The 26,242-nt window shown below is 44.5% G+C and overlaps 1 protein-coding gene across 4 annotated transcripts in view; it reads left to right on the top strand.

Annotated features, from left to right (window-relative positions):
- Positions 1–9,567: 9,567 nt before the first annotated feature.
- The window catches only part of CNOT11 (CCR4-NOT transcription complex subunit 11), a 28,505-nt gene continuing 11,830 nt past the window's right edge, over positions 9,568–26,242 (top strand). The window contains exons 1-2 of one of the 4 annotated variants that reach the window (XM_084643276.1): positions 9,568–10,313; positions 21,683–21,847. In XM_084643276.1, coding sequence (XP_084499402.1) covers positions 9,881–10,313; positions 21,683–21,847 — 598 coding nt within the window. In that variant the 5' untranslated portion in view covers positions 9,568–9,880. The remainder of the gene's footprint in view (positions 10,314–21,682; positions 21,848–26,242) is intronic. The other 3 variants (XM_084643277.1, XM_084643278.1, XM_084643275.1) reach the window with 3 other exon arrangements.

Below are 26,242 nucleotides of genomic sequence, written 5' to 3'. Positions count from 1 at the left end.
CTATTCGTGATGATGACAGCACCTCCTTTGTCAACCTTTTTGATTATGATGTGAGAGTTGTTCCTGAAACTGTGGATGGCATTGCGTTCTGCACGGCTGAGGTTATGGGGCAAGTGATACTGCTTTTCCACAATTTCAGCCCATGCACCGTGTTGACTATTCCAGGAATTAGCCATTGGGGCTGCAGAGCTCCAGCTGTTGGCGCTGGGCATCAGGGTTCTGGCTGTCAACCCCGGGCGGTGGGGTTCCAGGTATCAGCCTGGAGGGGCTCCGGCTCTCAGTCCTGGGTGGCAGGGTTCTGGGTATCAGTGCCTCGCTATGCCCCATATTGAAGTTAAATTGGTGCAAGTACTCCTGGTGAGGATAGACACTGCCAACAGAAGGAGCTAGTGTGGACATGCCAACTCAATTTAATTACTGCTGTGGCTGTACGTCAACATAACTTAAATTGACCTAATTTTGTAGTGCAGGCTTGCCCTTAATTTGTGAGGTATAACTTGGAATAAAACAAAGAAAAGGTGCAAATTCTTCCCATTCAATCAAATTGAAAGGAGTAAATTCAAAACTGATAAAAAGACATTCATTTTCACATAACATGTAATTAAACTCCATGGAGCTTGTTGCCACAGGATATAATTGAGGCCAAGAGCATAACAAGATTCAGAGAGAGATTGGACATTTTTATGGATAACAAGATCCAGGTATGACAGGGTAAGTCTCACCACTGTGGCGCCTCCTGCTGTCTGGGGAATTAGTACTGCACCTTCTTCTGGTGGTATCTCACCCGCTGTCACATCTGTTCCTGGACCCACATCACTCCCAGGACCATGGCATCCTCTTCAGTGATTTTGCCCTCTGGCTGTGCCACATTCTGTTCCCCCCCTTTGGGGGGGAAAGAGGGGGAGATGATCTGCAGTCTACTGTCTGGTTACTCCCTACAGTGGCTGTCAGGGTTCCCTCCCGACTCTGAACTCTAGGGTACAGACGTGTGGACCTGCATGAGACCCCCTAAGCTTATTTCTACCAGCTTAGGTTAAAAACTCCCCAAAGCACAAGTTCTCCCTTGTACCTTGGATTAGGTAACGCTGCCACCACCAAGTGATTTAGACAAACTCAGGGAAAGGACCGCTTGGAGTTTCTACTCCCTACTGACATCCCCCCAAGCCCCCACACCCCCTTTCCTGGGGAAGCTAGAGAACAAACAAGATGAGCACAGACCAACCTTGGGTTTTTTTAGGACACTAAAAACATACCCAATCAGATTCTAAAAGAAACAGAACTTTATTATAAAGAAAAAAGGTAAAAGAAGCACCTCTGTAAAATTAGAATGGAAGACAATCTTACAGAGCAATCAGATTCAAAAAGAAAAGAGGATTTCCCTCTGGGCCAAACTTTAAAGTTACAAATACAGGAATACACCTTCCTCTCAACACAAAGAAAATCACAAGTCAAAACAAAAATAAGTTAACGCATCCCCTTGCTAGTACTTACTAATTCTAATGGAGTTGGATTGCTTGCTTCCTTGATCCGTATACGGCAAGCACACAGGACAGACAGATCAAAACTTTTCCTGCCACCCAGATTTGAAAGTATCTTGTCCCCTTATTGGTCCTTTTGGTCAGGTGCCAGCTAGGTTACCCAAGTTTCTTAACCCTTTACAGGTAAAAGGGTTTTGTGCCTCTGGCCAGCAGGGATTTTATAGTACTGTATACAGGAAGGTTGTTACCTTTCTCTTTATATTTATGACAGTGGCAAACTGCAGTCCACAGTCTAGCCACTTCCTCCAGTGGCTCTAGTACCCCCCTTGCCCTTGTGTCAGGGCTCTGTCTGCAGATCCCTGCAGCCTGCCAGAAGCTGCCTTTAGCTCCCTGGGTCTCTGCCTGTAGCATTGCTCTGCCCAGGGTACTTGCTGCCCTCTGCCTGCAAGGCAGGCCTCCTCCCTTCTCAAGCTCCAGAGACTGACTACACCTACTCTGTTCTGCAGCCCTTTTTATATGGGCCAGCCTGGCCCCAATTGGCTGCTCTTATAAGCCCTTCTGTGATTGGCTGCCTCCTGCACAGCCTCCGTAGGGCTGCTTTTAACCTGTTTTCTGCCAGTGTGCGGCAGACACCCCATCACACCAGGGTGATAAAAGTTACCACTAAAAACAGAGTTGTTGAAAGGATATAAAACCTCATACATCTCCAGAGTTAAGACATTCTCAGTCAAGACCTTCCTGAGGAGCAGATTATCCCACATGTGCCTACTGTGGGGTTTCTTGCACCCTCCTCTGAAGCATCTAGTGACCGTCACTGTCAGAGACCGGGCATTGAAATCAGTCTGGCAATTCCTACGTTGCGCAGTTGAACCTCTGCAAGTCCACTGACATCAATGTGTGTGCAGAATTTGGCCCAAAATATAGAATCCACTCTCTCTACAGAAAGAGTGGCATGATTCTCTGGTGGTGCAAAAGAGCATCCAGTAGCCCGATCAGGTTAACGGTAGATAGAAAGTTGGTTTAAAGGCCATTTGTACCAACAATCCATTCACTGACAATTTTCCAGTGGTGTAAAAGCCTCTGTGCTGCCTCTTAGGCAGTCATTTATGCCCAGAATATTCTAGGAGTTCCACCTTCCTCTCTTTCTTCAAGTCCCTGCTCTAAACCCATTCTCTCTTCAAAGCTCACCTCCTCTCCGATCCCATCCCAGTTATTTATAAATACACGTATAAACAAATATTCTGAAAGGATTTGTGAGACAAAGTGGTGGATCCTCAGAAGCAAATATAGCTTCCAGTTTTTATTTTGTAGGCCTCTAAGTTACCTGTTTGAGCAAAGTATGAAACTACTTGTTATCTTCCCCTCTTTTTAGTGGGAGATATCAAGTCACAGATAGTCACTTCTGTTTTATGCTGGTAATAATTTCTAGTGTGAATGTGATATAGATAAATATGAATAATATTTACCTATAATTCTTTTTTCTCCCACTTCTTCAATACATAACAGCATTCTGTTTTCTACACTTTACCTCAAAGCAGAAATAACACTATAGTTTTCATTATGTTTTGTGGTGCGTCCCCCCACACCCACCATTCCTCCTATCAGAAGGGCTGAGAATAGAGAGCACAGGCTTGTCGACCCATACTTGATGGTTTCTGCAGAAAAGATTTCCTAATGCCTCTTCGTTCAGACTCAAAGGAAGAATGCTTGTTTGGAGTTTCCTCTAATCCCAGAACTACTTAGTCTGAAGAAGAGATAGCAGTAGTTCCTTCCTTTTCCACTAATACAGGGTCTGAATAGCCACTCATGCTGGTTTTATACCAGTGTAACTCCATTGACTTCAACAGCATTACTCATTATTTATACCCATATGAAGGCAGAGCAGTTGCCTAGCTCCACACAAGGTAGCCAGAGGATGCTTCCGTTTTAGCCCAGTGGTTAGGGTATTCACCTAGGATACAAGAGATACTGCTCCAATTACCCCTTTGCCTGATAAGGAATTTCAACAGGGATTGCCCAGCTCCCAGCTGAGTGCCCTCACTGTTGGACAACAGCGTAATTCACACTCTTTTCTGACCCAATTAATATGTTATTTAATTCAAGTGGAATGACATCAACAATAAAGATTCAAGGAGCCCCACACCACAATTACCCAAAGCCTGTGGCAAGAAAACTCACCTAAGGGGTGTGTGAGCCCCTGTTCAAATTCTTCCTCCTCATTAGGCAGAGAGAGGAATTGAAGTAGAGCCCAGATGATAACCCCTAATCACTAGGCTAAAGGGATGCCTCTTCCCAGCTGGACATTTTGTGTGGTGCTAACTCATTCTAGCAAGAAATGGCTCAGGTGCATAAAACACCTAATTCCAAGGAAGGGGTTCTCAGTCATGGATTGTAATCAGAGATAGGCACCTCCCTGCAGCCTGGATTTAGGAGCTGAACTCTGTGATAGGGGTGGGTTTTATAACCCTCTTGTCATCATCTCCCATTAGCTAGTGTAGGCAGGGAGCTGCCCAGCATGCTGGCTTTTGTGGATCCCATTCTTAGGTGCTTATCTCTCCCCATTCATTGTATAGGAAACTTTGTGAATCCCATTGCTGTTCTAGTGATTTTCTAGGCACCTAAAATTTAAGTGTTGCCACATTCAGCATTGCAATGCCTCCAGACCTTTGTGGATCATCCAGGCCTTATGCGGCTTTAAAATTTTTATCCTAGAGCTCACTTCTGTTAGGATCCCAAAAAGAAAGGCTTTAGGGGTGATATTAAAAGCTGCAATCAAACTTAAGTATTCTCTGGTATTTGTACTCTGTAACAAATGTCAGGGATCTTGGGGGGGTTTCACCTTCCTCTGAAGCATGTGGCACCATTCACTTGCCAGGATCATCTGGGTGTATCTCACTTTATCATTTCCCTGCCATTGCAGGAGCCTCAGGCACTGGTGCACATCAGTCCCTCCTATTTTCTGTCTGTGGCACAAAACAGTTTAGTCTCTTGAAAGCATAGGCAGTGGGTAGCATAGGCTATGCCTCCCCACACAGCCTGACGTAGCCCAGCTCACAGGCCCCCTCCTGCCTGCTTCCCTCACTTCTGGGGCCAGTGCACACCAGGCTGGGGGCACTTGGGCTGAGGCCATGCCACGCTGCCTGTCCATCTGCCTGGTGCTGAGACTGCGCCACCCACCCAGCGCTCCGGGGTTGGGGGTGCTCTGGCTGTGCCACCTGCCTGATGCTCCAGGGATGGGGGCATGCGGAGGGGAGCCAGCAGCTGCCAGGGCAGGGTGTGCTCTGGGCTCTGGTGGGGCAGAGGGGATGGAAGGGGAGGGATGAAGCCTCAGGCAGAGGGGTAGGGGACAGGGGCAAGCCTCCCCCAATGGTGTGTTCACCCACTGCCCGTGCCTGACAGTTATAATGCTTTGATTTAATTTCAGTTGTTGTGTTTAGTATGTGGGTTGTGGTCGTGTCCTTAATAGACAAGATGTCATACTAGATCTGATCTGGTGGTCCCTTCTGGCCCTAAACCCTATGATTCTATTAAGTTAATTGTTGATCTGGATTTTATTTTTGTTAGTGTCCTGTCTTGTTGTTCTTTATTGCTATGCAGTCTAAGTCATTACTTCTCAGCTGACTCTGGCTAGTTAATGTGGTTACAAACCAATATGGATAGTGTAAAAATTAGTAAATTCAAGACCTTATGTTGTGTAAGTCTTCCTCCTATCCTCACTCTCTTGCCGGTTACCTCTCCCTTTATTGTATTATGTCCTATCTAACCAGACTATAAACTTCTTGAGGAAGGAATGTGCCTCCTATTTGTCTGTATAGTGCGATACACATTTAAATTGCTGTACAGATGTTAGCTATTACATGCGCTGAAGAGGCAGTGTGCAAACTAAAAGAAGAATGGTCAAGTTGGATGGGGTTGTTTGTGTTTGGTGCAAAATGGGCTTGCATCTACATGTGGTTCACTAGTCCAGGAAAAAGGATGTAACAGCCCTAGAATAAAGTGATATATCACTTGGTGCACCTAGATGAAACTATTGTTAATGTTACTTTGTGGCATCTACACAAATGGTATAACTTAGTGAAAATTACAAATTTACAAATCACAGTTTTCTTATGGAATTGACTGCAAACCTCTCCTGAATATGGCACATTTCATAGGGCAAAACTACCTAGTTGTTTGGCAATCATGGATTGCTGTGGATATGCCACTTTATTTTTTTTTTTAATACCTTATGTTGGCATGTGTGCCTGTTTTACACTTTATTTGTTTTCCTTTCTAGTCTGCCCACTGAGTCTGAATTATGGACAAATGACCTCCTGCTTTAATTTTCTATTCTGTGCTTGGCTGTGGCATGCCCAGAAGATATTCATCTAGCAACTGGGATGTCACACTGTGATTTGCAGTTTATATCAGCAGTTCTCAAACTTAATGCACAGCGACCCTCTTCTGACAACAAAAATTATTACATGACCCAGGGGTGGGGACGACAAAGTCCAAGTCCCACTGCCCGAGGTGGGAGGGAGGACCAAAGCCCCGCCGCACAGGACGGAAGCCGAAGTCTGACCCCTGCTGCCCCGGGTGATGGGGTTCAGGCTTCAGCTTCAGCCCCAGCCCCAGACTCCAGCAGGTCTAAAGCCAGCCCTGGCAACCCCATTAAAATGGGGACCCGACCCACTTTGGGGTCCCAACCCACAGTTTGAGAACCGCTTTGCTGTATCTAACACAGTATATTCTCCACAAGCAACGCCTGTGGCTGAATTCTTAAGACCATGACTGGCAGATAAGTAGAAGCTGTGGGTGGACACATTAGTCCTGTGGGTTTTTATTCTACTCCCTACACCAATGGTTATTACTAACACTGCTGTTTTGAAGACACTGAAAAAGACAGACTTTTAAGGTAGCTTACTGCAACTAATTAATTTGTATCTAATTTTAGCAGAAAAAGACTGTTGTATTTGCCTTGTCTTCAAACCACAGTAAATATACACATTGCTAAATGGCTATTGACATTTTCAAATGTCTGTTTCAGATGAAAATCAATAGCATGCTATTAGGCTCATCATACTGCTCAGCCTCTTATGCACCATTAAAATGTATTTTAAAAGCTTTTAACATAAATGGAAGTTGGGGAAAATAATGAGACATTCTGATGATGTGCAGCATACTTAAAAGACATTAAAGAATCAAATGGGAAACTTTAGAGGGATTTGGAAAGAATGCCCGGCAAAGCATTCACTGGGTGTGTAGAAAACATTATCAAATGAACAAAAAAGGACTGTGTGAGGGAAGCAGTGTATCAGTAGAGTTGAGCCAACTGCTGAGGATAACAAAGTAATAAAACATTTTAAAAGATACTTTTACAAATGGGCTCGTGGCACTTATCTTCCCTTTGTCTGATGTATAATATCACTGCTGCACAATGCTAAGTAATGTACCTAAAAATACCATTCACATTTTATTTTCCTTGCAGAGAAGAATCACATTAAATCCTAAAAGCAAGTTTAAAAATTAATATTTCTGAGCCACTTCCTGGTGACCACCATCTTGCTGAAAAGTGACATCATTTGTGACAATGTAGGGTCCAAATTCAGACAGTGTAAATTGCTTCTTCTGCCTGAAATAGCACATAAATAATCAGAAGTTTGATTTAACATTTAAATAAAATATAAAAAATTGAAAAAATTCTCCTTCTGCTACAGAGAATGGGATGGGAACAATTGTTTTTTAAAAAGCAAAATTTCCTCGTGAGCTAAAAACTATTGTGCATATGGCCAGGATCTGTGTTCTCCTTATTTATTCTGATCTCTTGTCTGCATATATCACCCTTTATGGAGTTGAGATGACTTTTTTTCAAATTCATCATATTTTAAACAAAACATTATAGACAAACATCAGTTGTGGTATAAGCAAGGTGTAACTCCATTTACTTCAGTAGAGTTACTATACCAAAGTTAACATTTTTTCCTTAACTATATGAGGAAGATTCCATTCAGGGTAAAAATTTTGAAGAATTATCTGCCTTAGAATGGGACTTATACATCAAAAACAGTCTCAAAAGAACCATCTGCATCTAACCTTGAGTTTTTAGCTGGAGTACCAAACAAGAACTTCCTAGGATACCAAAATGTGTATGTTAAAATATGGGGTGATTACAGTCATGTTCAGGTAGACACCAAATATATATAAATGGAATATATATAGGGATCTCAAAGTCCCAGCCCGCGGGCCATCTACACCCTGAGAACCTCCCACTCCGGCCCACGGAGGAGAGACCCATGCAGCCATGCTGCCTGATGTCTGCTGCTGCAGGCGCTGCCCCCCACAGCTCCCATTGGCTGGGGGAGAGGGACAGATACACTATCACTAGTTGCCAAGCAGAGTCAGCCATGAAGGCAGCATCATTAGTTGCAGCATCACTTTTTTCCACAATGAATATAAACAAGTCAAAATAATGAACACAACTATCGGATACACCCCTTGCTGCAATCATGAAGGTCTCAACTGCTCAGTCACTGAGGCCAAACATCAACAAATTGACAGAGCTGAAGCATTGCCAGGTATCTGGCAAACACTAAAAACTATCTGGCAGACAAAGAATTGTATAAAGTTGTATGACAGTTTAATTATTTCTAAGAAATTCGAAATAAAAAATGCAATATAAACATTTTCTCTTCTGAACACCCTCTTCAGTGACATTATTGGCCTGCTGGGAGGATTTGAGGACTAGCACTGGCCCTAAAGTAAATTGAGTTTAAGACCCCTGACAAACTATCAAGGACAGGAATTTGTATCTAGGAGGAAAAAGAAAAGGAGTACTCGTGGCACCTTAGAGACTAACCAATTTATTTGAGCACAAGCTTTCGTGAGCTACAGCTCACTTCATCGGATGCAGCCGATGAAGTGAGCTGTCACTCACAAAAGCTTATGCTCAAATAAATTGGTTAGTCTCTAAGGTGCCACAAGTACTCCTTTTCTTTTTGTGAATACAGACTAACACAGCTGCTACTCTGAAACCTATCTAGGAGGAAAGACTCCTGAGAATAATAAAGTCTGGCAGTACTTTAATTTCATTTTTGTCTGTAGAGTGGAACTCACCCCTCCACAGCATGTTCTTGAAAGTAAGGCAGGGGATCTAAAAAAAATAATTGGGTAGAGAGTTTCTTCTATTTTTAACTATTTAGTCTGGTTGCTGAAAGAAACTAAAATACAATCTCTATAGCAAATGAAACGCTTTACTGTAGCTCTTTCTTTTTTCTCTTTCCCTGTCCTGTTCTCTCTGCTGCCTCCTCCCTTGCAAAATGTATTTGGGGTTCGCTGGTCCTCGGATATTTCTGTTCCCTTGTTCTTCTCTATTTGAATGTATGGTAGTAAACAATAACAGACCATTTTAGCACGGAACGAAAAACAACTTCTACAATCAAATCATACGGCTTTTTCCCTTTAGCTTTTACCTGCTGTCAACAAACCAATCTAATACGCTCCTATCGTGATCTGACTAGGGCAATAACAAGTAGACGTCCTTTTAAATTACTAACATCACACAGCCAGTCAAATATATTGCGAAAGGGTTCTCTTGCCAAGCCAGATTGCCAAGGACGCTTTTCAGTTTGCAGTGGGCATCTGCCTGAGGCGAGCTGCCGAAGCGCAAGGAAAGCGGGGGGCAAATAAACAAGCGCAGGGGACGGGGAGGCAGGACTCCTGGTTCCTTTCCCCCAGGTTATTTGTCGAGCGACCGCGGCCGGGCCCGCTAGCAAGACGGGGTTGGACGGGCGGCTGCCTGTGGCTCCGGCGCACCAGCCCATACAAGGCCGGCTAAAGCAGCCCCCGCGCGTCGGCCGCTCCCCGGCGGCCGCTCCCACAGCTCGCGCCCGCTGACTGCCGGTCCCAGGGGGCTCTGAGGCGGGAGAAGCCGGCACCTCGCCCCGCCTCCCGTCCTGGGGCGGCCCCGCCTTCCTGGGCGGAGCACCCAGCCACGTCCCCGCTGGCAGCGGCCAATTCCTTGCCTGCTCCGGCTTCCACGGGGGTGGCGGCCGCCCGGCCGCCCCCCTGCTGCTGTGTCTCCCTTCCGCCCCCCGCTACACCACCGCCTGGTTTGTTGAACGACAGTGTCGCAAAGTTAAACACGCCGGGCCAGAGCCGGAGCGCGACTTTACGGTGGCGGCAGCCGACCTTTTGCCTCACTCCGGCTCCCATTGGGGCAGCCGCCGGCCAATCCCCTGCCGCGATATCTCCCTCCAACGGCAACAATCCTGTGGTCCGTTGGCCGCCAGTGTCGCAAAACCGCCGTACCGGAGCCGGCGCGCAGCTTTACGGCAGCAGCGGCCCGACGAGCTCGGCGGGGTGGGGGGTAGGCGGTGCGGAGCCGGCCCGCCGGGGTGTGCACGCGCGCTCGCGCGGGGAGCTGGATGCCCGGGGGCGGGGGGAGCCCGGCGCCCTGCACTCTGGTGGGAGCGGAGGCGGGGGCCCCCGGCGCCGGCGGGGAGGCGGGCGGCGCGGCGGCCCCGGCGGGCAGGATGAGCCTGTCGCCCAAGGAGCTCTCGAGCCTGCTGAGCATCGTCTCGGAGGAGGCGGGCGGCAGCACCTTCGAGGGCCTGTCCAGCGCTTTCCACCACTACTTCGGCAAGGCCGAGCACTTCCGCCTGGGCTCGGTGCTGGTGCTGCTGCTGCAGCAGCCCGACCTGCTGCCCAGCCCGCCGCAGCGCCTCACCGCGCTCTACCTGCTCTGGGAGATGTACCGCACCGAGCCGCTGGCCGCCAACCCCTTCGCCGCCATCTTCGCCCACCTGCTCAACCCCGCGCCCGAGCGCGGCGACGAGGCCGAGCGGCCGCCGCTCTCAGGTACCGGCCCGGGGCGCGGGGGTTTCCGCTGAGCAACCGGCTCCGCTTCTCGGCGGCCGTCGCGTCGCTGCGAGGCCCGGTCTCCCCGGGGTGGGGGTGGATGGGTGGGGGGGCCGCGCCGCTGAGGTGGCTCCCGGGCTGCGGCCGCTCAGCAGAGAGCGGGCCCGAGTCTTTCGGGGGAGACAGGCAGGGGCTAGAAGGAGGCCCCGCGCGGAGTGATGTTTCGGTTTGTGTCCACGGGACCGGAGCCTGCCCCGGCCCCCTCCCTCGGCCGTCTGTGTGTGTGTGTGTGTGTGTGTGTGTATTTTTCACAAAAGTTTTTCTGGAGGTTAAGTTACATCGTTGTTCATCAAAGAACACTCCGTTGCCTCTGGTTCGGTACCTGTCCCCTTAGTTCTTCACTCATCTAAACTGCCCTCTAGCAAGCAGCAAAAGAAATCCGGATTATTCTGAGGTCAAACACTTTAAAATAAGCTTTTCAGGCTTTCTTTCTACGTTATAAAACACCACGCACCCTTTTCCTTTGCAGTGCAGTTCAGAAAACATGTTTAAAAACACATCTCAACAGTGGTCATGCACCACTCCATTCAAACGGCAGTGCACATTGCTCTGGCTCTTAATTTTTGGGGGCATTAGATTAAAGCCATGAAAACCGAGAAGCTGTGCATGAAGATAAATTACCCCTCCAAAATCAGAAGGATTCTGGCTAAAGTAACTAATGTACATAGCAGATAAACTGAAGAGAAAAGGAGGACTTGTGGCACCTTAGAAACTAACAAATTTATTTGAGCATAAGCTTTCCTGAGCTACAGCTCACTTTATCGGATGCATTCAGTGGAAAATACAGTGTGGAGATTTTATATAAACAGAGAACATGAAACAAGGGTGTTACTATACACACTGTAATGATAGTGATCAGGTAAGGTGAGCTATTACCAGCAGGAGAGGAAAAAAACCTTTTGTAGTGATAATCAAGGTGGGCCATTTCCAGCAGTTGACAAGAACATCTGAGGAACAGTGGGGGGGGGGGGGGCGGGAATAAACATGGGGAAATAGTTTTACTTTGTGTAATGACCCATCCACTCCCAGTCTCTATTCAAGCCTAATGTAAGGGTGTTCAGTTTGCAAATTAATTCCAATTCAGGAGTGTCTCGTTGAAGTCTGTTTTTGAAGTTTTTTTGTTGTAATATTCCGACTTTTAGGTCTGTAATCGAGTGACCAGAGCGGTTGAAGTGTTCTCCGACTGGTTTATGAATGTTATAATTCTTGACGTCTGATTTGTGTCCATTTATTCTTTTACGTAGAGACTGTCTGGTTTGGCCAATGTACATGGCAGAGGGGCATCGCTGGCACATAATGGCATATATCACATTGGTAGATGTGCAGGTGAACGAGCCTCTGATAGGGCTTAATCACAAACGGCCACACTATGATGGTGTCCCCTGAATAGATAGGTGGACACAGTTGGCAATGGGCTTTGTTGCAAGGATAGGTTCCTGGGTTAGTGTTTTTGTTGTGTGGTGTGTGGTTGCTGGTGAGTATTTGCTTCAGGTTGGGAGGCTGTCTGTAAGCAAGGACTGGCCTGTCTCCCAAGATCTGTGAGAGTGAGGGATCGTCCTTCAGGATAGGTTGTAGATCCTTGATGCGCTGGAGGGGTTTTAGTTGGGGGCTGAAGGTGATGGCTAGTGGCGTTCTGTTATTTTCTTTGTTGGGCCTGTCCTGTAATAGGTAACTTCTGGGTACTCTTCTGGCTCTGTCAAGGTTCCTCCCCCACTCTGAACTCTAGGGTACAGATGTGGGGACCTGCATGAAAAACCTCCTAAGCTTATCTTTACCAGCTTAGGTCGAAACTTCCCCAAGGTACAAAATATTACCCCCGTTATCCTTAGACTGGCCGCTACCACCACCAAACTAATACTGGTTACTGGGGAAGAGCTGTTTGGACGCGTCCTTCCCCCCAAAATACTTCCCAAAACCTTGCACCCCACTTCCTGGACAAGGTTTGGTAAAAAGCCTCACCAATTTGCCTAGGTGACTACAGACCCAGACCCTTGGATCTTAAGAACAATGAACAATCCTCCCAACACTTGCACCCCCCCTTTCCTGGGAAATGTTGGATAAAAAGCCTCACCAATTTGCATAGGTGACCACAAACCCAAACCCTTGGATCTGAGAACAATGAAAAAGCATTCAGTGTTTTACAAGAAGACTTTTAATAAAAAATAGAAGTAAATAGAAATAAAGAAATCCCCCCTGTAAAATCAGGATGGTATATATCTTACCAGGGTAATTAGATTCAAAAACATAGAGAACCCCTCTAGGCAAAACCTTAAGTTACAAAAAAGATACACAGACAGAAATAGTTATTCTATTCAGCACAATTCTTTTCTCAGCCATTTAAAGAAATCATAATCTAACACGTACCTAGCTAGATTACTTACTAAAAGTTCTAAGACTCCATTCCTGTTCTGTCCCTGGCCAAGACGACTACAGACAGACCCACAAACCCTTTGTTTCTCTCCCTCCTCCCAGCTTTTGAAAGTATCTTGTCTCCTCATTGGTCATTTTGGTCAGGTGCCAGCGAGGTTACCTTTAGCTTCTTAACCCTTTACAGGTGAGAGGAGCTTTCCCCTGGCCAGGAGGGATTTCAAAGGGGTTTACCCTTCCCTTTATATTTATGACACGCCCCCCAAATCTCAGCTAGGGTGAAACACTGGCTGGGATTTCTTCCTGGAGCTCTAGGAAAACAGAGTTAATAAGACACATGCATCTCTAAATATACTACCAAGTACATAAAGACTAACAATATTTTCCACATCTCAAGGACGATTTTAACCAGTTGATTCTGGGAAACTTTCACGGGAGAGTGCATCAGCCACTTTGTTAGAAGCTCCTGAGATGTGTTGGATGTCGAAATCAAAATCTTGGAGAGCTAAACTCCACCGAAGAAGTTTTTTGTTAGTTTCTTTGACGGTGTGAAGCCACTTTAGTGCAGCATGGTCGGTTTGCAGGTGGAAACGCCGTCCCCAAACATATGGGCGTAGCTTTTCCAGAGCGTAGACAATGGCATAACATTCTTTTTCAGTGACTGACCAGTTGCTTTCCCTCTCAGACAGTTTTTTGCTGAGAAACACTACAGGGTGGAATTCTTGATCAGGTCCTTTCTGCATTAAAACTGCTCCCACACCATGCTCGGATGCATCTGTGGTTACTAGGAACGGTTTGTCAAAGTCTGGGGCCCTTAGTACAGGGTCAGACATGAGTGTCGCTTTAAGCTTGTTAAAGGCCTTCTGACACTTTCCGGTCCACTGAACAGCATTTGGCTGTTTCTTTTTGGTTAGGTCTGTCAGTGGGGCAGCGATTTGGCTGTAGTGCGGTACAAATCGTCTGTAATAACCGGCCAAGCCTAAGAAGGATTGAACCTGTTTCTTTGACTTTGGGACAGGCCACTTTTGGATAGCATCCACTTTGGCCTGTAGGGGGCTGATAGTTCCTTGACCCACCTGGTGTCCAAGGTAAGTCACTCTGTTTAGGCCTATTTGACACTTCTTAGCCTTAACAGTTAGTCCTGCCTCCCTTATGCGCTCAAGGACTTTTTGTAGATGTTCCAGGTGGTCTGCCCAGGAATCCGAAAATATGGCCACATCGTCAAGGTAGGCGACTGCATATTCTCCTAATCCCGCTAGGAGACCATCTACAAGTCTTTGGAAAGTGGCGGGTGCATTTCGCAGCCCGAAAGGGAGTACATTAAATTCATACAGCCCGAGATGTGTGATGAAGGCTGACCTTTCCTTGGCAGATTCATCTAGCGGTACCTGCCAGTACCCCTTGGTTAAGTCCAAGGTAGAGATGAACTGGGCCCTTCCCAGTTTCTCTAATAGTTCATCTGTGCGTGGCATGGGATAGTTGTCTGGGCGAGTTACAGCATTTAGCTTACGGTAGTCCACGCAAAAACGTATTTCCCCATCTGGTTTGGGAACTAGAACCACTGGAGATGCCCATGCACTTTCAGAGGGGCGGATTACACCCATCTGTAACATATCCTGGATCTCCCGTTCTATAGCAGTTTTAGCTTGAGGAGACACCCGGTAAGGGTGGACCCTAATTGGGTGAGCATTACCTGTGTCAATGGAGTGGTATGCCCGTTCAGTCAGTCCTGGGGTGGCTGAGAACGTTGGCGCGTAGCTAGTGCACAGCTCCTGGATCTGCTGTCGCTGCATACGCCCAAGGGTCATGGAGAGGTTCACCTCTTCCACACCACCAGCACATTTCCCTTCGTAATAGACACCTTCAGGCCACTCAGCGTCGTCTCCTCCCTGGGCTGTAAACTGACAAACCTTTAATTCTCTGGATCGATTAGAAGAGCTGAGAGGCGGTGGGTTGCTCCGTGCCGCCGTCCACGCTCTCTGGAGGCTTTCATCTGCTTTCTGTTCGGTCTGGAACTGTTCCCTTGATGCTGGAGACATCAGTTCCTCATTGGATTGGGGACATAGGCTTGGTTCCTCTGGAAGCGATATAGGGGATGGAGCTGTTTCTGTTGACTGTGAACCGCTCTCCGCTGGTGCACTATGTTGGGATTCAGGCTCCGGCTGAGCCTCTTGTGTAGGGTTATCGGCTGCTGCCAGTTCAGGTTCGGTGGGGCCCTCTGGTGTTGAGGTTGCAAGTACTGGATTCAGTGCTGGCACGGGGTCTGGTGTTGGTTGTTTGGCTGGTTCCGGTTCTGGGACTGGTTCCGTCTGGGTCTCTGGGACTGGATCCACTACTGCTGTTGCAGACATTGGCCTGGGGTCCAGGTCCATCACCTCTGACTGGGTCCTGATAGAAGTTTCCGGAACAGAGCTAGGCCTCACGGCTTGTTTAGCCTGGTTGCGGTTGACCATTCCCACCCTCTTGGCCTGCTTCACATGATTGGCCAAGTCTTCCCCCAACAGCATGGGGATGGGATAATCATCACAGACTGCAAAAGTCCACATTCCTGACCAGCCCTTGTACTGGACAGGCAACTTGGCTGTAGGCAAATTGAAAGAGTTGGACTTGAAGGGTTGAATCGTCACTTGGATCTCTGGGTTGATTAAATTGGGGTCCACTAAGGAAGCATGGATAGCTGACACTTGTGCTCCGGTGTCCCTCCACGCGGTGACCTTCTTCCCACCCACACTCACAGTTTCCCTCCGCTCCAAGGGTATCTGGGAGGTATCTGGGCCTGTGGACCTCTGGTGTGATTCCGGTGCAATGAACTGTAATCTGTTGGGGTTCTTGGGGCAGTTGGCCTTTACATGCCCCAGCTCGTTACATTTAAAACATCGTCCAGCTGACGGGTCACTGGGGCGAGGAGGGTTGCTGGAGAACGGGGTGGTGGGACGATAAGGGGTCTGGAGGGTTCTTTGGGAGGTAGGTGGGGCTTTGGGCGGCCCCCGGTAATAGGGTGTGGTCTGGGGTGGTCCCTTCTGGTCTCCGCTCCAACTGCGACCAGTTTTCTTCTTCTCTGCCACCTCCACCCATCTGGCTCCAATCTCTCCTGCCTCAATTACAGTTTTGGGTTTCCCATCTAGGATGTATCTTTCTATTTCCTCAGGAACACCCTCTAAGAATTGTTCCATTTGCATTAGGAAGGGCAAATTTACTGGAGATTCAACACTTGCTCCTGATATCCAGGCATCCCAATGTTTTACAATGTGGTAGGCATGTCGGGTAAATGACATGTCTGGTTTCCACCTTAGGGCTCTGAACCTCCGACGAGACTGCTCGGGTGTTATCCCCATTCTGACTCTCGCCTTGGATTTAAACAGTTCATACTTGTTCATGTGTTCTTTAGGCATTTCAGCTGCCACCTCAGCTAAGGGTCCACTGAGCTGCGGCCTCAGCTCTACCATGTATTGGTCAGTAGAGATGTTGTACCCAAGGCAGGCCCTTTCGAAGTTTTCTAAGAAGGCCTCAGTATCATCACCTGCCTTGTAGGTGGGGAACTTTCTGGGATGGGAAGTGGTACCTGGAGAAGGATTGCTAGGGTTTGTTGGTATATTCTGCTGGGCCTTTATCCTCTCCATCTCCTCCACATGCTTCCTCTCTTTTTCCTTCTCCTCCTCCACATGCTTCCTCTCTTCTTCCCTCTCCTCCTTCTTCAGCCGCATGAGTTCTATCTGTCTTTCATGTTCCCTTTGTTTTTCCTCAGCCTGAAATTTGGCTAATTCCAGCTGTAGTCGAGCTGAGGATTTGGCCATTCTAACCTCTCTGTTTTTAACTAACTTTACACCCGAGGTTTAGAAATAAACAAACAAAACTTGGCTGTAAAATTTTTCTGTGCTGGAATAGAATACCTATTCTCTGATAGTGATTGTCAGCCTACAGAAAAAGACAATTCCCTTGTCTCTGCTCTGGGCCCAAATTAAAGCAAAAAACCTCCAACTACTTGGAAACCTGCTTACCCAGCCCAAAGAAGAAAAAAAATTTCTTTTCAAACCTGTGCTCCTTGTAAAACAAAAAAAAAATCAAAATCCTAAAAAAAACCCTGCCACTTTTGTCTCCAGGCAAATGGGTAGAGCACACACCCCCTATTTACTTTTAGGAAGAAAAGAAAAAGAAAAAAAACCTCTGGGTTGGAAGACTGTGAATTTCCCTGCAGGAGTTAAGTACCCTGCCTCCAGGCAAAGAAAACCTGCAATTCACAAGATAATCCCCTTTTGTCTCTGCTTGGCCACAAAGCAGAGAGAAACCAAGCTGCTTTCAGTTTCAAAGCTGCCTTCTGGACTTCCTAAAAATTCCTTTTTAAAATCTGTATTTCTAGTTCAAAAAATCTCAACTGGATCTCAAAATGATTTCAGGTTAATCCCACCGCTGTGCCACCATGTCAAGGTTCCTCCCCCACTCTGAACTCTAGGGTACAGATGTGGGGACCTGCATGAAAAACCTCCTAAGCTTATCTTTACCAGCTTAGGTCGAAACTTCCCCAAGGTACAAAATATTACCCCCGTTATCCTTAGACTGGCCGCTACCACCACCAAACTAATACTGGTTACTGGGGAAGAGCTGTTTGGACGCGTCCTTCCCCCCAAAATACTTCCCAAAACCTTGCACCCCACTTCCTGGACAAGGTTTGGTAAAAAGCCTCACCAATTTGCCTAGGTGACTACAGACCCAGACCCTTGGATCTTAAGAACAATGAACAATCCTCCCAACACTTGCACCCCCCCTTTCCTGGGAAATGTTGGATAAAAAGCCTCACCAATTTGCATAGGTGACCACAAACCCAAACCCTTGGATCTGAGAACAATGAAAAAGCATTCAGTGTTTTACAAGAAGACTTTTAATAAAAAATAGAAGTAAATAGAAATAAAGAAATCCCCCCTGTAAAATCAGGATGGTATATATCTTACCAGGGTAATTAGATTCAAAAACATAGAGAACCCCTCTAGGCAAAACCTTAAGTTACAAAAAAGATACACAGACAGAAATAGTTATTCTATTCAGCACAATTCTTTTCTCAGCCATTTAAAGAAATCATAATCTAACACGTACCTAGCTAGATTACTTACTAAAAGTTCTAAGACTCCATTCCTGTTCTGTCCCTGGCCAAGACGACTACAGACAGACCCACAAACCCTTTGTTTCTCTCCCTCCTCCCAGCTTTTGAAAGTATCTTGTCTCCTCATTGGTCATTTTGGTCAGGTGCCAGCGAGGTTACCTTTAGCTTCTTAACCCTTTACAGGTGAGAGGAGCTTTCCCCTGGCCAGGAGGGATTTCAAAGGGGTTTACCCTTCCCTTTATATTTATGACAGGCTCTGTCAATCTGTTTCTTCACTTCAGCAGGTGGATATTGTAGTTGTAAGAATGCTTGATAGAGATCTTGTAGGTGTTTGTCTCTGTCTGAGGGGTTGGAGCCAATGCGGTTGTATCGTAGAGCTTGGCTGTAGACAATGGATCATGTGGTGTGGTTTGGATGAAATAGTTCATCCAACCTGATCACTCTCATTACAGCGTGTATGGTAACACCCATTGTTTCATGTTCTCTGGGTATATAAAATCTCCCCACTGTATTTTCCACTGCATGCATCCGATGAAGTGAACTGTAGCTCACGAAAGCTTATGCTCAAATAAATTTTAGTCTCTAAGGTGCCACCAGTACTCCTTTTCTTTTTGCAGATACAGACTAACATGGTTGCTACTCTGAAACTGAAGAGAGACAGGCATGCTTAACTCCATTCCCCAACACTGGAGAGCTGTTGGTTGTTTGAAGCCATGTAAGAGACGTCTCACTGTTTGTGTAGGGGGGAATTTGCAAGAAGTGAGGTTTTCCTGTCCCCTCTGTTCCCAGTACAAATAAATCCCTGGAATAGGGCCCTCTCTGTGTGATCCGGGGCCGAAAGGGGACCCTCTTCTCCAGATATTTATTTTTGAGGGGCACGGTAACAGGTAAATCTCCCTTCTTTAATCTAGTGCCCCCCAAACTGGGAATCGGAGTGATGTGTGCTGAGTGATGGATGACTCCTGTTGAGAGGTGCTTTTAAAAATTTTGTCTTTGAAATTGCCCTACAAAGGAAAGGAGGGGGGGCTGTTTGCTGTTTTGTGATAATTAAAGAAGGCCTGAATCACTTAAAAATAAGCATTTGACATGAGAATTATCAGGGTTTGCTTTTCTGCTTTGAAGAACTGGAGGGATTAATATCATCACAAGGTGCTGAAATCAGAGGAACTGAAGGAAGGGGAATTTGGAGGGGCAGTGTTATTTGATTAAATCCTAATTTAATCACATCATAAAAAACACCTTATGTTCCAGACAAACACTGGAAAGAACAAAAAAGTTCTTTTGTGAAAGATCAGAGAATATCGGGGTTGGAAGGGACCTCAGGAGGTCATCTAGTGAGTCCAACCCCCTGCTCAAAGCAGGACCAATCCCCAACTAAATCATCCCAGGCAGGACTTTGTCAAGCCTGACCTCAAAAACCTCTATGATTCAGTGCTCCACCCCACTTTCCTGCATTTGGGAGCTGAGGGAGCACCAGTCAAGCTTTTTAGAAAATAAAAATACAAGGAACTTCTGTTTTGATGTAAAAACAAGCAGGATTTTTTTTCTTTTTTTGGCCAAGTAACTTTAGATGTTGGATTATAGCTTGTTTGCAAACAGCTCGTTGTTTAAGTGTTCAAAACCTGAGCCATTTGTACCCATTGGTCACATGTAAAATGTTTAATCTCTGATTGGATGAGTTATTTTTAGCCTCTGATTTCTGGAGCTAATACAAATGAATTCTGGATTCTTTCTGAGTTTTAATAGTTTAAAACTTGCTTTTTCAGCAAAACGTTCACTTCATTAATATTTTCGAGAATGTTTATTGAAAGCAGCACAGTCAAATTGTTTGAACATTTAAATACTAAAGCAAACTTTTTTTTTCAGTATTCTCCAAGCTCTGTTGGTCATGGTTTAAAATGTGGGGTAAAGGGTGTTGAACTTTACAAGCACTGCTCTAGAGAGTATATAAACTGGCTGTATGCCACTAATTTAAATCCAAATGATTTTCAAATCCAAGCTTCCCCTCAGCTGAAAGTAAAATTCTGTGGATTCACTGGTGGCTATTAGAACGATTATCTTTGATGTGACTACTTGAAATATTGTCCTTCGGTATATATTTCAGTGAGAGGTATTTATAACATGCTGCAAAATGAGTCTCGAGTATTTATAACTTCACCTGAAAAGTGCAAATTTTAAATTCTATTAAAGTTACTATAGTGCTTACTAAGGTGTATGGATGTGCCAAGTTTAAATTTTATTTACATTGAAAACTAAAATGGCTAAAGTACAAAATTCAGCATTTACAGAGTATTATAAATTTTGCTTTAACAACAAATGGAGATCTTGTTTAACACTTTTGATAGCTATAAAGTTCTGAAAACAGGCAAGTTCTGCTCAGTCTTAAAGGGATACTGTCAGTTTTACTTGGCCCAAAAATAAAGTTCCATAAAAATTTGTTTATAAACATTCAAGACTAATATAAATGTTTCCATAATTTTAACAAAGTTGTTTTGAAACAAACATTCCCTGCAGTGTGTGAAGCCCAAACTCAGCAGCATTAAGAACCTGAAAGAGAAACTGATGTGATTTGTATTTCTTGGCTTTGAAATGAAAATCAAACTATAAATAGTGACAGGTAAACTGGATTCTAAAAGTTTTTCACTTTGAATAATTTGTAGTGTTAATAGCAACTTGTTCACCACAAACTACAATGAATATTATGGCTGTGACTAGCAATGTGCTTGTTATTTGTTAAGAATTGATCATTGGTCTAAATTAGAAAACAAAATGATGCATCAAGACTGCCTGACATTCAAAACCAAATTTAAAAAGTTGTGTGGGGAAGGGTTGGGAGCTCTTTACTACTTATGCCACATTTTTCTCTTCTGTTCCTTCCCTGATGGCCTGTTTGTATTCACTGCTCTCTACAGAAGGGTTCAGCTTTCCTTGTATTTGCCTAGTTTTAATCAAATTGCCTTTCATTTCTGGAGCACCCAAATTCAAACTATTCCCCAAAGTGTAACAGAGCTTGATATGACTGCGTGGGTCTCATAGATGCAATTGCAATATAAGGGCTTACGTTTTACTAACATGGATGACCAAACATTGGTAACAGCTGAAGAACTAGGTTTTTTTAATTGTAATAATTAAACTAATTTTAGATGGCTTCATTAGCCCTTATGGTATGCTGTGACCTAGCCTTCAACCCAAAAATGGAGACATAGGGCTGTTGAAATAAGTCTAAAATGATTTAATAGTTAAAACCAAAGATACCTTGACTGGGTTTAGTTCATTAGACCAGTGTTTCCCAAACTTGGGACGCCGCTTGTTCAGGGAAAGCCCCTGGCGAGCCGGGCCGGTTTGTTTACCTGCCTCGTCCGCAGGTTCGGCCGATCGCGGCTCCCACTGGCTGCGGTTTGCCGCTGCAGGCCAATGGCGGCTGCGGGAAGCGGCAGCCTGTATGTCCCTCGGACGGTGCCGCTTCCCGCAGTCCCCATTGGCCTGCGGCGGTGAACCGCGGCCAGTGGGAGCTGTGACTGGCCGAACCTGCGGACGCGGCAGGTAAACAAACTGGCCTGGCCTGCCAGGGGCTTTCCCTGAACGAGCGGCATCCCAAGTTTGGGAAACACTGCATTAGACAGTTTAAGCAAAATTATTCTGTATTGCTCATATTTAAATGCTACATAGACAGAGGCGTGGATTTAATTTAAAATATTAACACAACTGAATATTCTTAGTGTCAGCCTAATTCATACATTTTAATATTTGTGCCATAGTTTGTTTAGCAAACATCGCTCCTTCACAGTAGAAAGTGAAAAGTATTGATTGCCACTGTGTAACATGTGAGGAAAATTGTTTTTCTCAGGTTTCTTACCTCCCATAACTCCACCAGAAAAATTCTTCCTTTCCCAACTGATGTTGGCTCCTCCTAGAGAACTCTTCAAGAAGACTCCTCGACAGATTGCCTTAATGGATATAGGAAATGTGGCCCAGTCAGTGGATATAAGTGGACTTCAGCTAGCACTAGCAGGTAAGAAATAACAAACCATTTTAGGTATATCCTGACAGCTTTTCATTGAGATAATAGTGAAAGCGAGATATTTCTTTTTAAGTGTAAAATGAGTTGAGCTATAATTCTAGGCTGTAGAAACTTCAAGCACAGAGCATTTTTAACTGCCTTATATTTGGCTTAAAAAGCAAGTTTTATACATGGAATTTTCTTCTTTGAGGCTGTGAAGACACTTTTTTTACAATATAGGAATAGGCTTTACATCTGAAACATGTCTTTTGTTCTGGTGGCTGTTTTCATGCTTAAATTTTATTCCCTTGTATCCTGTGCAGTGTTTCCAATTCAGAAACACAGGATAACTTCTTATCAGGCAGCCATTACACCTCTTTCTTCAGTTATCTCTTTTGGCAAGCCCAGGTGTTATAACTGAATTTTTGGTAGTTTTTATAAATCTGAGATGATTCAGGTTTTTGTTACTTCCTGTATTGCCTCCAGATTGGGAAGGTGGCTAATTTGGCTGGCTGTATCTAGTAAAAGTGATTCTTTTGGACCACTTGGCAGGAGAAAGAGAGAAAAGGGTGGTGGCTGTGAGTCATCACTTATAGTAGGTCACTTTTGGAGCTACTGATTGAAACAGTAGGAAAGATGGATATAGTAAATGGGGCCAGTTTGGAGCACGAAAAATCCAAGTATGGTCTTATAAGGATGTGATAACCATTGTTTGAGACTAGGGACCGAATGGCTAGGCAGCAGTTCTGCAGAAAAGGACCTAGGGGTTACAGTGGACGAGAAGCTGGATATGAGTCAACAGTGTGCCCTTGTGGCCAAGAAGGCCAATGGCATTTTGGGCTGTATAAGTAGGGGCATTACCAGCAGATCGAGGGACGTGATCGTTCCCCTCTATTCGACACTATTCCTCATCTGGAGTACTGTGTCGAGTTTTGGGCCCCACACTACAAGAAGGATGTGGAAAAATTGGAAAAAGTCCAGCGGAGGGCAACAAAATAATTAGGGGACTGGAACACATGACTTATGAGGAGAGGCTGAGGGAACTGGGGATGTTTAGTCTACGGAAGAGAAGAATGAGGCAGGATTTGATAGCTGCTTTCAACTACCTGAAAGGGGGTTCCAAAGAGGATGGCTCTAGACTGTTCTCAGTGGTAGCAGATGACAGAACAAGGAGTAATGGTCTCAAGTAATGGTCTCAAGATTTAGGTTGGATATTAGGAAAAACTTTTTCACTAGGAGGGTGGTGAAACACTGGAATGCGTTACCTAGGGAGGTGGTGGAATCTCCTTCCTTAGAAGTTTTTAAGGTCAGGCTTGACAAAGCCCTGGCTGGGATGATTTAATTGGGGATTGGTCCTGCTTTGAGCAGGGGGTTGGACTAGATGACCTCCTGAGGTCCCTTCCAACCCTGATATTCTATGATCCTGTGAACTAAGTTTTTAATACCTAATCTTGGGATAATTAGACAAATATTAGTGTGATATTCAACCTATTGCCTGAGTTTTCCTGCCTTAGTCCTGTGTCTCCCTCTTTGAATTTTTCTGAGCATTTTTGTGAATGCTGTATTCTTTGACTTAAACTTTCAAAAATGACTTGACACTTTGGGTGCCCAAATTACAATACATTGAAGGGGTCTGATTTTTCACAAGAGCTGTGTACCTGCCCTCTGAAAATCAGGTCCTTTTTGAATGGTGTCAAATTAAGAACCCCAAATTACTAAATTTGACTGTTTTTGCTGGAGGTTCCATGCATTTTGGTTTGTCCTGTCTTCAAAATACAAAGCCAGTAGTATTTTTGAAAACGGAACAAATTCATTGATATTGGTTGCTTTTAAAAATAAGTAGCTGAATGTGCAATGCTTATTCTGTATGTAGTGGATACAACAAAATTATACAATAAATCACATACATAACTAACTTGACTACATAGAGACCTTAGGCTATCTCTGATCTGACATGTTCATAACAGAGACAGTGTGGCTGAGGTAATATCTTTTATTGAACCAATTTCTGTTGGTGAGAGAGACAAGATTTGTTTCTTTGAATAAATGCCTGCCGTTGTCTATGTGCCTCATAGGAAGGCAACTGCTCTTGCTGTCTTGACACCTCGGAATCACCTTTTTGACTGGCTTCTCCATTTATAAAATAACTTGTTTCAAGTCCATATATTTCCCAGTAATCAAAGATGTAGAAAAGAAGTTAACTGAGTAGTCCGTAAAGTATAAAAAGAGTGAAACAAAAAAAACTTAAAAGCTATTGAGAACTTTGTTTATATTTGTCCCTCTTTCCTAGCCAATCTTGTCATGTAAGAGTTGTAAATCTTGATGGCTTTTGTAAAGGTGTTCTCCTATTCAGAATATCCCTGGATTCATTTTAGGGACAAGTTTGGACCTTGTTCTAGAATGTACCTCACAAAGATTTACTGCTATTCAAAAAATTTTAAAGCATTCTGTCAGGATAACTATCCTGAATGTTAAATTACATATGGGAAAGACAACTGATGTATCCTGTCCTTTAATATCTGATCTTCTCTGAGTAATATCCTAAGTAACAATCAGAATTTAAATATGAACAATTTGACTTGCAGCTGTAATTGCTTTTTTTAAAGGGCAGAAATACAGTTTCCTAAGGACTTTGTTTAGATTTTTTTGTTTGATCAGTATTAACTTCTCTTCAACCTGCTGATTTGCAGAATGTTTTTGCAAAATTTGCTTCTGTTTCTTTATTTGTACTTCTGCCTGTTTGGATCATTATCCTGCCAAAAACGTCATTTTCTGATGCTGGTGGGAAAAGGAAGTTTTCTGGCAAAATACTGCCTTTATTCGATACGGTTAGCTTGACAGAAGACTACGTTGGTTAAGGGTAATTGGCTTGTAGTCAAAGCTGCTTTTTCCAATACATTTCAGCACCTTCCGTTAGGAATCAAAGGAAGCTTCCTGCAATTTACAGAAGAGGAAAAATGTAGCACCACAATAGAGATCTCCAACAACTGCTTGCCTTTGAATAGCTTTTTTACTTTAGGTGGCTTGGGTTTAAGGAGCTTATGCTCTTCCCATACACAAATTAATCTTTAGCTCTTTTATTAAGGATTCTGCTTTAAATACAGCTTTTGCTTTCCCTAATCCCCAAGAATTGATCTGGCCTGATCCTGTAACCTTCTGCTTGTGGGCAGACTGCAGTGACCACATGGAGCTTCACTGAGTTCATTGGAGACTCCTTGCAAGCCCAAGAGACTTCATGTGTGCACTGAATTGCAGGACTGGGGCCTAAACCTGTTGTAGATCTCATAATAATATCCGATGGTACTTTATTATGTGGGAATACTGGGGTCCAAATCAAACCTACAATTTACTATCAACTGTTGACCAGCTATGACCTTAAGATGAACACCACAGTGCCACCAAACTGAAATGATATCTACTCATCTTTTAGATGTGACATTTAGCCTGTTGGATTACTTGTAATGTGCAGGAATTGGTCAAGAATATTCCAAAAAAAATTCTTAGGCTTGTATACTGAAGTTCTAAATAGTTTATAAACCAGTAGAAGCATTCTGAAAATTGGTGAAATTGGATTTTTATTTTTTGCAATCAAATATCTTTTCTTGGGAAACTGGTAAAGAAGTATTCAAGTATATCATACATATCCTTGAAGGAAAAATATCCTACCAAATTAGTTCAGTGAGTCAATATTCAGATAAAATAAAACAGAAAACCACCAGGTACTTTGCAAACTTAATAACTTCTGCTTATTCCTTTGCTTTGATGGCAAAGGTTCATGCTTGCTCCCTTGCCAGCCATAGGAAATACACTTAGAAAAAAAGCCTTTGGACTCCGCAGGCTACCGTTATCTGTGGAAGAGAGTTCTGTTATCTGACATTGAGTCTATTTTTGGGAAGGGGTTCAGTTAAAATTTTGAACACTAGATAATTAGGGGGCCATATCTAGCATGAAGAACGTTTCTGCAGAGAAAAGCTCTGAGTACTAGCTCACCAGGTTCTAAATAAAGGGGAAAGTATAAACAAATTCGGTGTAGGTAGAGGCAGTATACAAGCTCAGTTACACAGAAAATGAAGCAGTAGTTTCATTTCAGTACGGTGTCTCTCTTCAGTGACTGCTGGGCACAAAACAAGAGCTGTATTAGTTATGGGACCAAGATTTCAAGCTTCAAATTATTAGAGGCTGAATCTGTTAAGGAGCATGCTACGTAAAAAATGCCTACAAAAGGATGAAAACTCCCTGAATGACTAGATATAAGCACATACTTAGACTTCCCCTTGCAGATGGAGTCTGTTAGCAATGCTGTGGGGCTGGCATCTGTTAGTCAGCTACTGACTTTTGTGAAGTAAGGTTGACCTATTTTAAAATGAACTGATCAGGGTGACAGAAAGTAAAGACATCCTTTTTCAC

This window comes from Lepidochelys olivacea (genome assembly GCF_965140295.1).
Source record: "Lepidochelys olivacea isolate rLepOli2 genome assembly, chromosome: 1".
NCBI lineage: Eukaryota > Metazoa > Chordata > Testudines > Cheloniidae > Lepidochelys > Lepidochelys olivacea.
Note: the sequence above shows the minus strand (reverse complement) of the source record. Positions and strands in the feature narration are given on the sequence as shown.